The sequence below is a fragment of the Mirounga angustirostris genome, unplaced genomic scaffold, assembly GCF_029215605.1.
Source record: "Mirounga angustirostris isolate CCGP_5_RB_7025 unplaced genomic scaffold, mMirAng1.0.hap1 SCAF_6, whole genome shotgun sequence".
Taxonomy (NCBI): Eukaryota; Metazoa; Chordata; class Mammalia; order Carnivora; family Phocidae; genus Mirounga; species Mirounga angustirostris.
Genome location: NW_026991714.1, coordinates 120,397,410 through 120,412,399, shown reverse-complemented (window position 1 = coordinate 120,412,399; position 14,990 = coordinate 120,397,410). Strand labels below are relative to the sequence as shown.

General features: G+C 35.4%; 1 protein-coding gene across 5 annotated transcripts in view; it reads right to left on the bottom strand.

Annotated features, from left to right (window-relative positions):
• Positions 1-14,990, bottom strand: part of BTAF1 (B-TFIID TATA-box binding protein associated factor 1) — a 111,140-nt gene that overhangs the window by 63,700 nt on the left and 32,450 nt on the right. For all 5 annotated transcript variants that reach the window (XR_010412517.1, XR_010412518.1, XM_045878414.2 and 2 more), the window contains 9 exons: positions 14,593-14,729; positions 11,615-11,744; positions 11,299-11,367; positions 10,112-10,201; positions 9,338-9,433; positions 9,065-9,241; positions 7,668-7,808; positions 6,573-6,697; positions 4,001-4,121 (listed from right to left, as the gene is read on the bottom strand). Coding sequence is in view for 3 of the 5 variants with exons in the window: in XM_045878414.2 (XP_045734370.1) it covers positions 4,001-4,121; positions 6,573-6,697; positions 7,668-7,808; positions 9,065-9,241; positions 9,338-9,433; positions 10,112-10,201; positions 11,299-11,367; positions 11,615-11,744; positions 14,593-14,729 (1,086 nt within the window). In the remaining 2 variants the exon portion in view is untranslated. The remainder of the gene's footprint in view (positions 1-4,000; positions 4,122-6,572; positions 6,698-7,667; positions 7,809-9,064; positions 9,242-9,337; positions 9,434-10,111; positions 10,202-11,298; positions 11,368-11,614; positions 11,745-14,592; positions 14,730-14,990) is intronic.

Sequence of the window (14,990 nt, the reverse complement as noted above, 5' to 3'; positions counted from 1 at the left end):
CGCACACACAAGGAATATTACTCAGCCATAAAAAAGAATGAAATCTTGCCATGTGTAACAACATGGATGGATCTAGAGATATAATGCTAACTGAAATAAGTCAGAGAAAGACAAATACTATATTATTTCACTCATATGTGAAATTTAAGAAAGAAAACAAACAACAACAAAAACAACAGATAAACCAAAAACCAGACTCAACCATAGAGAACAAACTGATGGTTACCAGAGGGGAGATGGGTAAAACAGGTGAAGGGGGTTAAGAGTACACTTATCTTGATGAGCACTGAGTCCTGTACAGAATTGCTGAGTCACTATATTGTATACCTGAAAATGATATACTGCTGTATGTTAACTATAATGGATTTTTAAAAAAATTCATCAAATAAATATAACATTGATACAGTAAAAAAAATTCTTATCAAATAAATACAACATTGTCACAGTAAAAAAAATTCTTATCAAATAAATATAGCATGGTAACAGTTGGGATACAGGGGTGGACTTGAAAATTTTTCTTGACTCCAGGTTATATATTAGGAAATAGCAGGGGGAAGGATTGATAAGAGCCAAATAACAAAAGACCAAGAGACAAGAATTTAATTCTAATGTACTAGGCAATAACAAATTACTAACCAATTTGCAAGTAACTGAGGCTACAGTCCCCCAAATTATCCTTAACTCAAATTCTCCCCTTTTACAATACCATTACTGTGTAGAAACTGAAGTTACAAAACCTGATTCCAAACCATAAGGAGGAGCAAACTACTAAGGAAAGTACTTACCTGAGGCTAACCAAAATAAATTTCAGAATACTTCCATCAGAACATTTAGACAAAACCACAAAACAGAAAAGTACTACTATTTCTTATAAATATATAGAAGGAAGAACGTGGGTAAACTAGAAAACAGGTGACGTTCTAAGGGGATTACAACTTATTCTTAATATTTTGGTTACAAAATCTTGAAGCAAATAAAACAGAATTATAACTGGATGGTGGATATATAAATCTTGTTTTATAATTCCCTGCTCTTTTGTCTATTTTAAAAACTTCCCAAAATTAAAAAATGGGAATAGGTTGTGGTCTTGAGGAAAGTTTGTTTTTTTATTTTTACTTTTTATTTATTTTTTAAAAATATTTTATTTATTTATTTGACAGAGAGAGAGACAGCGAGAGCAGAAACACAAGCAGGGGGGCGGGAGAGGGAGAAGCCGGCTTCCCACTGAGCAGGGAGCCCGATGTGGGGCTCGATCCCAAACCCTAGGATCATGACCTGAGCCGAAGGCAGATGCTTAACGGCTGAGCCACCCAGGTGCCCAGAAAAGTTGTTTTGTTTTGTTTTTTTAAGATTTATTTATTTGAGAGAGAGAACAACCAGAAAGGAGAGGCAGAGTGAGAGGGAGAAGCAGGCTCCCCGCTGAGCAAGGAGCCCGATGTGGGACTCGATCCCAGGACCCTGGGATCACGACCTGAGCCGAAGGCAGCTGCTTAACTGAGTGAGCCACCCAGGAGTCCCCTGAGAATAGTTTTCTAAAAGGGTTTGGCTTTATACTATTATTTGAAAAAATAGAAAAACCAAATAAATACAGTAAAGCATATATGTGGGGGCCAAAACCGGGATGTACTGAGAGTGGGTAATAAATTCCATAGCTCTAAGTCTTCAATGGTGAGAATATGGAGAGAAAGGCTCAGGGCAGTGACAAAACACAAAATATTCTATATGCGTCAATATTAAGTTTTGCTGATAGGATGACTTTCAGTAAAGAGACAATCTGAAGACAGAAGCTAGATAGAAACAGGATGTTTCATTAGTGATATCATTAAAAATTTTTCAAGAAGAGAAAAAGAAGTTAGAGGTATAGATAACTACCACAAAAGGATATTGGAAACACAATAAACATGAAAACTCAAAAAATAAAGGATCATGCACATACCAGAATAACGAAGAAAAATACAAAAGCAGGATACATTTAATTGTCTAAAGGGAATAGACTGGAAAAGCTCTTTGTTCCCAAACACATTCTGTATACTTGCCTAATCTGAAACTGACATATTACTCAGAAAAATGGTATGTTTGTAAAAGTGCATATTGAAGATATTAGATAATTAGGGAGAACAGAAGATTAGTTTTTTAACCTTATCACCCAAATCCTCCTGGTCTTTCAGGACTTAGTTTAGCCCTCAATGCTGCTTTCTGACACCTCTCATATTCTGCTCTTCCATTATTTAACTCTTTGCCGGGGTTATTAAACTTATCACAGAAGAGTCTTGTCACGATTACACTGTAAACTTTTGCAAGGTAAGAATAATGTTGGAATTTTAAAAAATTTCTCAGAACACCCTGCATAGAATTTTATACAAATTTATTTAACAAATATTGGAGACCTATGCATAAGTGGTGGGAGAGGGAGGAGTCAGCTTCCCGCCGAACAGGGAGCCCGACGTGGGGCTTAATCCCAGGACCCTGGGAGCAAGATCCAAGCCGAAGGCAGATACCTAACGACTGAGCCATCCAGGCGCCCAGAGAACTATGTACTTAAAAAACAAACAAACAAACAAAAAAACTATGTACTTTTCACTCAGTTTTTCGGTAAACTTAAAACTGCTCTTAAAGTCTATTAGAAAAATAATAAAGAACAACATGAAGTGAAGAAATCTGGTAATTTCAAGAAGGCTAACCAAAATAAATTTAAGAATACTTCCATCAGAACATTTAGACAAAACCACAAAACAGAAAAGAAGTGAAAATTCAAAACAACTCATGTCAGTTTTGTCATGCCTGATCAACTGAGGGTTATAAAACAAACCTGGTAGTTTTTCCTCAGAAGAGTCTGATTAGATAAAATTAAAAAAAAAAAAAAGGCAAAACAAAATTTATACATACTGAGTCACAGAAGTGCAACACAATACCATGCTGCAGATTAAAACAAGTCTACATGGAATATCCCCCCCTCTTTAAATATTCCTAAATCACACAGAAATGCATGATTAGTGAACACAAGAGAGACATATACCCATACCATAATCTGTTGTCTAACAATAAATAAATAAATAAAATAAAAAATCAACCACTGCTTTTGAAAGATGACTGGCTCGATCTGTAGTACCAACAAATAACAGCATGTCAGAATGGATTCCTTATGGTATTTCTCCAAATTCTAGTATTTTGTTTGACCTATAGTTATTTTTCAAATAGAAATGTGAAGCCTTTTACAGGCAGGGCAAAGACTCTTCAAGTCAGCACAGACTCCATTCACACAGTGATATTACCTGAAAGATCTTTCTAGGCACTTCCATGTATGACTCCTGAAGTATATTATCCTTAGAAACACCATGCTCTTAAGTTTAAGTAATTCTTGGGCGCCTGGGTGGCTCAGTGATTAAGCATCTGCTTTCGGCTCAGGTCATGATCCCAGAGTCCTGGGATTGAGTCCTGCATCAGGCTCCCTATGCAGCAGGGAGTCTGCTCTTCCCTCTCCCTCTGATCCTACCCCTGCTTGTGTGTGAGCATTCTCTCTCTCTCAAATAAATAAATACAATCTTTAAGAAAAAAAAAAGATTAAGTAATTCTTAAGAGGAGGCAAGTGCCTAGGAGTTTCATCATCAGTCTTTAGAAGTCATACTGTAGAGCTCTAAATGTAGCCTCCTAACCTGGGATGAGCTCTGCCAACCATCCAGCTGTCAACCACACAAAGCAAGCAAAAACTGAATTAACAGATCTCTGACAGACTATTCAATCTTTCACTCAACAAATATTTGTTGAAGGCTCTTATGTGTTAAGCACTATTCCAAGCACTGGGACTATGACCTAGAACAAAATATTAAAATATTTCTGCCCTCATGATTCTTATGTGTCTACGTGGTCACCATACCACTTCTACTAGGCCCAGCATTCTCCTGATCTTTGAATATGTAGCATAGATAACCTGGTGGTCAGATTTATTTTATAAAATTATTTTATATAATTTCAAGATCACTATACAGTTATTAGTTCTTACCTGGTCCTGTGTTGATAATAACGTAAACAGAGTTTCCAATGCTGCTCTTCGAACTGATGATATAGTGTGATGCAAAAAAGGCCAGACACGTGGAACTAAAACTGTGAGTGACTGCTGAATACTAACAAAGAAAACACAAATTAATCTTACTCATTCTCAGTTGAAACTCTGTTGATACATTATCTAAATATGTCCATATGGACCTAGTATCTTTCTTGATGAATAAATTTTAAAAACATAATACAATTTTCATATGAACATTCATTTAACATCCTTGTTCAGAACTGTTGTTACAGAACCAGAATAGCCAGAGCAAACGTAGTCATAAAAAAATATTAACATTAAGTTCTATGGCACTAATGCCATGAATTACTTTTTCAAATAAGAACTTTCTAATATAACTGCCCTTAATTTCAATCTGTTCTTACTCAGGAAAATGGGACATGTATCTTAACTGGTAATCAGATTACACAAAATCAAGACTGTTAATTGTTGCACCTAACTTACATTCCCCTTTGGGGTCACCTCTGCCACATATCAAATGAGCAAGAGATGGTATGGTAGTAGCTCTGAAATTTGTTATCCTGATTTAGCATTACTAAGTCAAGAAAACTCAAATATCTTCCTTCTCACAGATTAGAACTTTGCAGAAAAACAAGCAAAGCCACATCTATGCTAACAATTTGGACAACAGAATTCCTGTCACAACCATGAGTCATTTATAAAAATTACCTTGGATTAGGAAATGATTTTTTTTTTATAAATAGTGTTTGAAATATGTAACTCTATAGAAAAAGGCATGAACAAAAAAGAATATGGCAAGTGTAACTATCTGTTCTTTTGTGGTTCACCTCAGGAGGCCTATCTTTTAACACTATTTTCATTATTTGCAGGTTTGATGAACATCACTTCTTACATTTATTTACACATTTAGTAAATTTACTTATAAAATTGTAAATTAAATACATGCACACAGAGACCTAAAACAGATTTGATCTATGTAAAAGCATTATAACAAGGTCTTGGTAATAGTGTAGTAACTGTTCATGCTCCCAATGACATGCTGCATTTCTTACATAAGCTGGAAAGTATCTGTCAAATATAATATATGCAGCAAATTTTCTAATAAGGCAATTTTGAAAAAAATTTAAAGCTACATTATTTCACATTGAATTAACAGAATTTTCATTACTACTTTCATTTTCTTATATTATCTGGCTTTCCTGACACTACCTACTCAATGATTTTTTTTTTTAATCCTAAGTCCTTTATTTAGAGCAGCTGTTAACAAAGGCTCATGGTCCAAACCCACTCGACCTGGTTTTTTTAAAATAAAGTTTTAATGGAGCACAGCCATGTTCATTCCTTTATGTACTGTCTATGGCTGCTTTTGCACTACAATATGCATAGCTGAGTAGTTTTGACAATGATGACATGGCCCATAAAACCAAAACTACCACCATCTGGGCTTTCACAGAAAAAGTTGGCCAACCTCTGATTTAGGGTTAATTAAAGACTCTTGCATTTTGTGGCTTGAAAAGGGCTTTCACATAGATGAACTCATTTAATCCCTATAGCTTTTACTACTAATTGAAAAGTACCTGAAAATTAGGAAATACCATATATGCACTACCACTTTTTCTCTTCATTTGCTTTTATAGGCACTTACTCTGGTCTTCCAACTTGTAGGCCTGAATTTAACACTGAAGTACTTCCATCAGGGTCAGTATTATTTGAAACATTCTGTACATATTTTTAACACATCTATGATTTTCACTGGAAATAGACTCACAGAGCCAGAAATCATTTATAATCATAATCATGTGAATATTCACTAAACATCCTCACTAGGCTAAGACAGTACTTAATTTTCTCATCTGTGGTTTTTAAAGTTGCATATGAATTTTTTCTTCAGTATCTCCAAAGATACTATTAATAGAAAGAGTATTATTCAGTGGCAGTCTAAAAGGTAGGGAATACATTAATTAGCTGAACTTTATTTCAATTATCAGGACAGGAAAACAGGTGACACTTAAAAGTTTTGGTTTATGTCTTGGCCTCATTCAGTCTCTACCTCTGTTAATTATATTATACTATTACGTATTCCCTTCCTGATCAGTAAAATCATGGAAGTCAAGAAGGACCTGGAAGGAACATTACAAGAAAAAGTTCACAGAGGAGCAAATTTTGGAAAATGTAATGCTGATGATTCAATTATAATTCTATTAGCTAAATGTCTCTAAATAAAGCTGAAATTCTATATTCTGGGGCTAGAGATGGAAGATAATCCGCAATGATCCTATTTCTGAAGTTAACTATCATAGGATGAACAAGATGAAGAATTATATAACCAAAGTAGCCCAAGGGTAAAGAATATGACCTTTTTAAGTTCCTGCCCCAAATGTGCTGGTGGTTAGAGAATAAAGAAGAAAAGGCTGCTTGGAAATAGTACTCTTTGGCATCCCCAACTTACAGTGCTTTTCTTAAAGATGCTACACTATTGTATTTTTAGGTTTATCTGGAAATGTATGTAAACACTTCTTACTTTACTCCACTAACTACAAATAATTACCTGCATTGTTGGACCTGAGGATAAGTTAATAAGGATGAAAGAAGAGTCATAATACTATTTGTTGAAGCTGTAAGATCATCTAGTTCCAGAAGAGCATCCCATAGTGTATTTATAATGAAGGGTACCTAGAAGATCAGTTATTAAGAAAACAGTTATTTATTTTACACAAAATATGCACAAGCCATGCCAGACTGTAGCCACTACTGATTCAAAAACATACAATTCCCATGCCCTTGGAGAGTACCAGTTTTGAGCAAAATTGAGGAGACATTATTTGCGTTTAGTAATTCTCTACCCCTCTTTAAATGCCACTCAACTCTACTTTGGCACTTCCCTTTCTAACCAGGCTCATAATGGGAGAAATCAGGAATTAAGATAGCCAATACTCCATTTTATGCCAATACTCTCTTTTATGTAAAAAAACAAACTCTGAAAACAATACAGTATACACACACAAGATATCACCCTCTGTATAAAGTAACTTTAATATATTTAAAACAATACTAATCATCATGAAAAGACAAATTTAGTTTTTGAGCTTTTAAGTAAATACTGCTTGCTGCACTTCTAAATATGCGTGTTCTGGTTTTGATATACAAAAGAAAGTCAGACAGATCTTAAAAGAGGCCATTTCAAAAAATGAGACCAGATTTAAAAAACCTAAAGCCAAAACCAAAATCAAAACAAAAAATATTCCATATATCTAAAAACCAGGAGTGAAATAAAGAAGAAATGGTTGCTTTCTTCTCAAAGAAGTTCCCTATGTATATTCTGTACATGATGGGGAAGTAGATTAGTAGACAAAATTCACTCCTCAAAGGATAATATATAATTGAAATTGCAACATCAGAGCACTATCTGTCATAAGAAAAATGGAGGATGGGGTGCCTGGCTGACTCAGTTGGTAGAGCATGAAACTCTCAATCTCAGGGTTCTAAGTTTGAGCCCTACGTTGGGTGTAGAGATTACTTAAAAATAAAATCTTAAAAAAGGGGGGGGGTGAAGGAGAAAAAAGTACTCAATGTTTTTGCTAATACTCTACACCCTGAATGTAAACAAGCTCTATAGAAGAAAATGCAAAAATATTTAATTTACTTTCTGTGTCTGAAGATACACCAGGCTTTCTACCACGGGTACTAATGATGCTGCAGCAACAGCTCTGACATCATCATCAAGGTCCTGAAGTCCTTCAATGATTCTAGTTAAAACTTTAGGTAATAAAGTATTAATTACATCCTGTAAAACAGTACATCAAAATAGATTAATTTTCTATAATTCAATTATTGTGCTTAAACATTTTTTATTAAATTTACCACAGGAAAACATAAATCCTAATCTTTTTTTTTTTTTTTTAAAGATTTTATTTATTTATTTGAGCCAGAGAGAATGAGAGAGAGAGAGCACATGAGAGGGGGGAGGGTCAGAGGGAGAAGCAGGCTCCCTGCCGAGCAGGGAGCCCGATGCGGGACTCGATCCCGGGACTCCAGGACCATGACCTGAGCCGAAGGCAGTCGCTTAACCAACTGAGCCACCCAGGCGCCCAATCCTAATCTTTTTTTTAAGTTATTTTAAGTACTCTCTACACCCAGCGTGGGGCTCGAACTCACGATCCCGAGATCACAAGTCACACACACTTCTGACTGAGCCAGCCAGGAGCCCCATAAATCCCAATCCTTATTAAAAAGGAATCACACAGGGGCGCCTGGGTAGCTCAGTCGGTAAGCATCTGCCTTCGGCTCAGGTCATGATCTCAGGGTCCTGGGATTGAGCCATGCATCAGGCTCCCTGCTCAGCAGGGAGTCTGCTTCTCCCTCTGTCTCACCTCACCATTCATGCTCACTCTCTCTCAAATAAATAAAATCTTAAAAAAAAAAAAAAAAAAAGGAATCATATAAACAAAAAAGAAAAATAACATCAATAGAAGCCTATGTGTAACTAATCCCATTTGAAAAAGACCACAACAGTATCAAGTACTTTATTATTCAATGTGGCTTAAAACATCAGAACATGTTTTCACTATGAACTCCCTGTGTGAACACACAGACACACACACACATACATACCACTGGTGCTAGAACCTCAACTTCTATTTCTTATTCAACACTACTGACAACCAAAAGGGGTGTGAGAGAAGAAGGCAGGAAAAGCCATCCCTTCTAGTTTCTAACTCCAATCTATTCTTCTTTCAATTTCCCCAAAAGAGCTAGCCCACAGGGGCTACTCCTAGGATCATACACTAGGAATCTCCCTGAGAACTGGTCTTGCTATGAAACAGGAACAGGTTTCCAAACCTAACAAACCATCTTTTGATTTGTACTTAAATTCTTATTAGCTCTACCTAGGTCTATGACACTACCTCAAGAAGGCAAATCTTGAAATACTGGCTTATCTGTAACACTAAGAATCTAGGGTCATTTCACATAATTAAAGAAAATAAACTAAGAGGGGAAAAAAAACTCTCCCATACATGCTTCAAAACCTGAAGTGTTTACCTGACGAACTGCCAAAGCATACTTTATTCCCAGCAGACCACCATGCCTAACTTCCCATTGTTCTTGTGTAAGTAACTTAAGCAGCACATCCACAGTCTTATGAACTCCTGTTTCACTCATGTGTTTTAACACCACACCTAATGTCTGAGCACAAGTTTCACGAACTGGTGCCACAACCTATGAATGACAAAGGAAGAAAACTCATTTACAAAAAAATTTATTCTGTGGAATTTGAAATTTGATTGGGCAAAGCCTCCTTTAGGTGATACTTACTTCATCAGAAACAAAGTCACCAAATCTGTCTAATGCAAAAACACAAAGGAGTCTAATAACTAAGTCTTCCAACCACTCTTGATGCTGCTGAATCATCTGTTAAAACAATCATTTTTTAATTAACAGATCAAGATCATACTTCACATTGGGGGCTGAGGAAACAGGTCCAAAATAAAAACTAAAATATTGGGACAGACTATTTTAGCTGTAGGAGCAATAACCAAAATATAGCACAGTCCCAATTACTACCTTTAAATTAACCACATCATGTTTGTTGACTGATTAGGTTCAAACATACCATACCAAAATCTTTAAAATTCATGAATTCTATTATGTTACTTGCACTCCAAGAGAAATTAAGAAACTACTCAAAGTTGCTCTGATTTCAATCATATCTGTCATGTATCTATTATCTATCCTATTACCAGTGTCTCATGCTACACCAATCATATTGCTTAATGACCTCCAAACTATCCTCTTATTATTCCTCTTCCTCTACTTTCCAATCCATTATATCCTGCTTACTCTTGCTTCTACATATTTTTCTACTCAATGTTTCTGAACGTATCTTTCCCACGAACTCATTCTTTCTCTGTTAATAAACAGACTTCTTCCTAACTTTCTACTTTTTTCCTCATATTCACCTTTCCATATTTCTTATTATTTATCTATTTATCATTTCTATGTCATGGCCCAAACTCTCTAACTTCCCTGTCTTGGGAAAAGAAGCCAACTACTGAAATTTGGTAATAACTGGTCCTTTACTACACTTACCTCTTCTAAAGTGCTATCTCCCATTTTACCACCACTTTTTCCATGAGCTTTAAGGATTTCCCTAAGACCAGTGCCTGCACCATGCCGAACCTAAAAACAAACAAGAAGCAAATGTCAGAGGCTAAATGCTTAAAAAACTGAGTTTAACTTTTCTTCAATATGAAAAAGGGATATTAAATTTTTAAGAAATCAGAATAAAGTGACACTTGAAAAGAATATGTTTTTCTTCTGCTATCCAAGAAAATTTACATATATTAATTTCACAATTTGGGTATGTTGAATTTTTCTAAAATCAAGCTAAGAAAACAATTATTCTAAAATCCTTCTGAGATATTAATCTATTTGGCTATCACTTCCCTACCCTTTATCTGCATTCAGCATTATCCTCAGCAAAAGAGAGGAAAGAATGTTGTTCTAAGTCCAACATCAATATTTTAGAAATATATATATTAAAACTAAGTTCCAAAGCTACCAGGGTAAATGTGAAAGGAAAATAATTCAACTGTCTCATGACTAATGCTTCACTGTCACCCTGTGGCCTTCTGAAGTGTCATCCGGAAGGGAGGAAACAGGCCACTGACACTGCACCCACTTATTCAAGACCCAATTTAAATTAAGACTTGAATAACTTTAAACAGAAGTACATCAAGGAGCAGAAACTCTAAAAGGTATTCCAAAGCAGTGCTTTTTAAATTACCCAGAAGCCAACCAATGTAGGACAGAATGCTTTGAGACCACCAACCCTCAACTTCAATTAGAGGAACTTCACTTTCATCTCTTTTACATATTGGAATCTGATCAAGATTTTCTTTGAAGAAATATTTCTGAGACTAAAAAGCTGGTTTGGAAACTACTGCTCTGAATCAAAACTGTCCACTTAAAAAGGAAGTTTTTACTATTTGGGCGAGATATGCAAGTCCTTATACTACAGCTAAAAAAAATGAAAAGAAATGAACAATTCACTAAAGAAATAAGACCAAAATGTATATGAAAGGTGAAAATCAGTCTCAAGTTTTCTGCTTAGAAGGTGACTGATATGAATTGCCCAGGTCAGTGGTTCTGAGAGGTACACAACAGAAGAATAGGGACCCTAACAAAAACAGACTGCGCTTGACATGACTCCCTTCATTAGCAAAAAAAAAAAAAAAAAAGTAGAGCTGAGAGAAGCTGGAATGAAGAAATCTTACCTCCCAGGAGGGATTAAAAAGGTCATTGCAAAGTTCTTCGCAAAAGCTTTCTAAAGGCCATTCATTTGTCTGAATAAGAAAAACAGAATTACTACTAATTCAAAAGGTCTGTTTTATGCTAACAATTTAAGTAATTTAATAAAGTGTATTTATTTGTAGATCTAATAATAGGCTTTAAAATTTTAAATAATTAAAATTTTTACTAATGAAGTAAAGATACTTCAATGGATAGATTATTAAATATTATCTACTGACATATCAGTATAATAAAATTATAAACAATTTTAAAAGACCCCTTAAGGCATTTCAATAGTACCTCTTCAATTAAGGAAGAACTGTCTGGAATATTATCAATCAAGACTTTGGAATCATTTGCAGACTGATTAATAACAACATTTGCTATTTTTCGTCTCTTTTCTTCTGGTTCCCCATCAGTGCTATCATTGCTAAAAAATAAAAGGCACCATTTAAAAAAGTGAATAAGGAATAATGTGAACCACAAAGAATGTAAGAGAATCCATCATTTGAACAAATGTTTTACCATATTCTACTTATACAGTTTACTTAAAATTTCACTATCAAATAAGAGTAACCACTTAAAAAGTTTTGAGTAAAATATATTCTCCTACCCTCACTGATGAATGTAAAATAGGTCCATAAATTCTCACTTTCAAATTGAATCTCAAATCTAACAAGTCTTTTTTACTTCTTCTCAACAACCAGCTCTTCTCCTTTTTGTTTTAAACTGTCTTGGTCTAACAACCTAAATCTGGCCCAGCATAACTTTACTAAGCTTTTGTACCCTGGAGGAAACGAACATACTGAGTAACCATACTATAATCCTACCAGCTCTTGAAAAACATAGAGATAACTGACCGATGAAAAATGTATCCAGAAAACCTGAGGAAATGTTATTTTATGACCAGAACAAAAATATTGAGGCTAGCCTAATAGTAAAGCATTACAGAAGATAAGGCAAATTAAACTACTTTATTCACTATTAAAAGAAAGGACAATTAGCACAGTTAAGGTATATACAGCATTATTCTCTATAAACATCCTCTCCATCTTAATAATATGATTTATTTGGCCAACCATTTTTTCTAAAGGTGATGAAAGAAATCTGGCCCTCCTTAATACCATTTCTAATTATTATTCCCCTAATTCACTCCCTATTATTCTTCCCCTAATTCTCTCCAATCTAGCCACACTGGTTGGTCACCGTATTGTCCTTGAACTTTTAGGCATGTTTCTCCTTCCAGACATTTGCTTTTGCTGTTCCCTCTACTTGGAATGTCTTTTCCAAATATTCATAGGACTAGCATCCTCACTTCTTTCTGATCTTTAATGAAAAGTCACCTCTTTGAATCCCTCCCTGACCATCCTATCTAAAATTTCAAACTCCCCACAAAACATTCCACATGTTCTTTGTTTTATCTCCTTTGTGTTTCTTAACCCTTATCATTAACATGATATATGCATATATATACACACTATATTTACTTATTTATCTTCTTTTTTTAAAAGATTTCATTTTGGGGGCGCCTGGGTGGCTCAGTTGATAGCATCTGCCTTTGGCTCAGGTCATGATCCCAGAGTCCTGGGACTGAGCCCTGTGTTGGGAGCCCTGCTCAGTGGGGAGTCTGCTTCTCCCTCTCCCTCTCCCCCTGCCACCCCACCCCCCTCTCGTGCTCTCTCTCTCTCTCAAATAAATAAAATTTTACAAAAAAAAAAAAAAAAAAAAAGACTTTAAGTAATCTCTACACCTAACAAGGGACTTGAACTTACAACCCCAAGATGGAGAGTTGCATGCTCTACTGACTGACCCTGCCAGGTGCCCCTCTTCTTCCTCATTTATTTTTCCCTCTAGAATATAAGCTCCATGAAGGCAGAATTCTTATCTGTTTTATTCACCAATGCATCCTGAGGGCCTAAAACAGTACCTAGCACTTAGAAGGCAGTCAATAAATATTTGTGGAATGAATGAATCATAAACTCTGAAAAATAAGGTCAACTATTTCAATATTCAAATATTTGGGTAAATATGCTTATATGAATAAAGCCAATAGAAACTTATTAGATTACTACATACAATCCTAGCTATTTGCTTAAAAAACCCTACAGTTTAATAAAAGCTTAATAAAATTTTCATACTAAAAAAAAAAACCCCACCAAACAAAAAAACAACTTAACCCCAAGTAAAAATCTATACCAAGTAGATGTTTATTATTTATTCCCTCTATGTGTCTAGTCTTTAAATAAATGCCGTGGACACTTACTTTCTACCTTCATATGATGGAAAAACAAAAGGTTCTGTCACCTGGAAAAAAACTTTATTATAAGTTCTCATGCATTTAATTTATCCTTTACTCAAACACTTCTAGACCACCACTAAAGATCCTGATTCAATACAGCTAAGTGGGGCATGAAATTCTGTATTTTAATACATCCCTCAAAGTGCTTCTGAAGGTTGTTTTGAACCACTCTTAGAAATGCTGTTCCAAACCATACACAGATAGCACTTTTATTATTTCATTAAGAACAGGAGGATTTTGTCCAGAGTTTTTCCTACAACAAGATTAGGTAAACAAACCTGCACTATTACCTGCTATTTGGCTTAGCCCCCAGGCTGGAAGACAGATGATGTAACACTGGGACAGTTCTATACTCATGCAGTTTTCTTAACTTGTGGCCCTTAGACCATCTCTCTGACTTCACTGTACTACCCTCACTTCTGTCTACTCATCCTAGACATACTGCCTGTTTCTTTTTTTTTTTTTTAAGATTTATTTATTTATTTATTTGAGAGAGAATGAGATAGAGAAAGAGAGCATGAGAGGGGGGAGGGTCAGAGGGAGAAGCAGACTCTCCGCTGAGCAGGGAGTCCGATGCAGGACTTGATCCCGAGACTCCAGGATCATGACCTGAGCCGAAGGCAGTCGCTTAACCAACTGAGCCATCCAGGCGCCCGGCCTTTCTGTTTCTTGAATAGTCTATGATTAAGGCATTTACATTTGTTCTCTCCACCTGGAATGCACTTCCCTTGGAAGATCTTCAGCCTTCATCCAAAGGTCATAAATAGTAAGAAAAAAAATCTGCATGTGTAAATTATTCTGGGGAAGCTGTCCTAGTTCCTAGTAGTAGTAAATAATCTCTGACAATTGAGCAAGACAATCCAAATGGTATTCCACAGCCAAAGACAATGTCAGCAAATATTTTTAAAAATCAAGCAGACACAGATTTAAGCTATAAAGCATCATTATTTTAAATGAATAAGCAAAAAAAGATTACTACCTCTTCTCATTAGTTTCCACTGCATCCCTGGATCTCTGTTTTGCAAATAACTTGGCCATTCTTTTAGCTTTGTTCTTTTGTCTATTGCTCATTCCTGCTCGAAATTCTGAGTCAATCAATTCAGCTGCCTGGAGAGTCTAAAAGAATAAAAGAATGCTGTTTTAACTTTTGAAGTTAAATACCCATAGTCTTAGCCTCAGAAGAGGACTATGTCTATTAATTTCACTATATCCAAATTGACCACATTTTGACATCATGCTATCCTATTGTATGGCTCTACCATAATTTCACTCTCTTCTTCCTTTTTCCCTATTCTTCCAATTCCCAAAAGATGCTTGTGTGTTTCTTAATTTTTATTGTCACAGATGAGGCACAAATGTATGATCATAACCCATAGA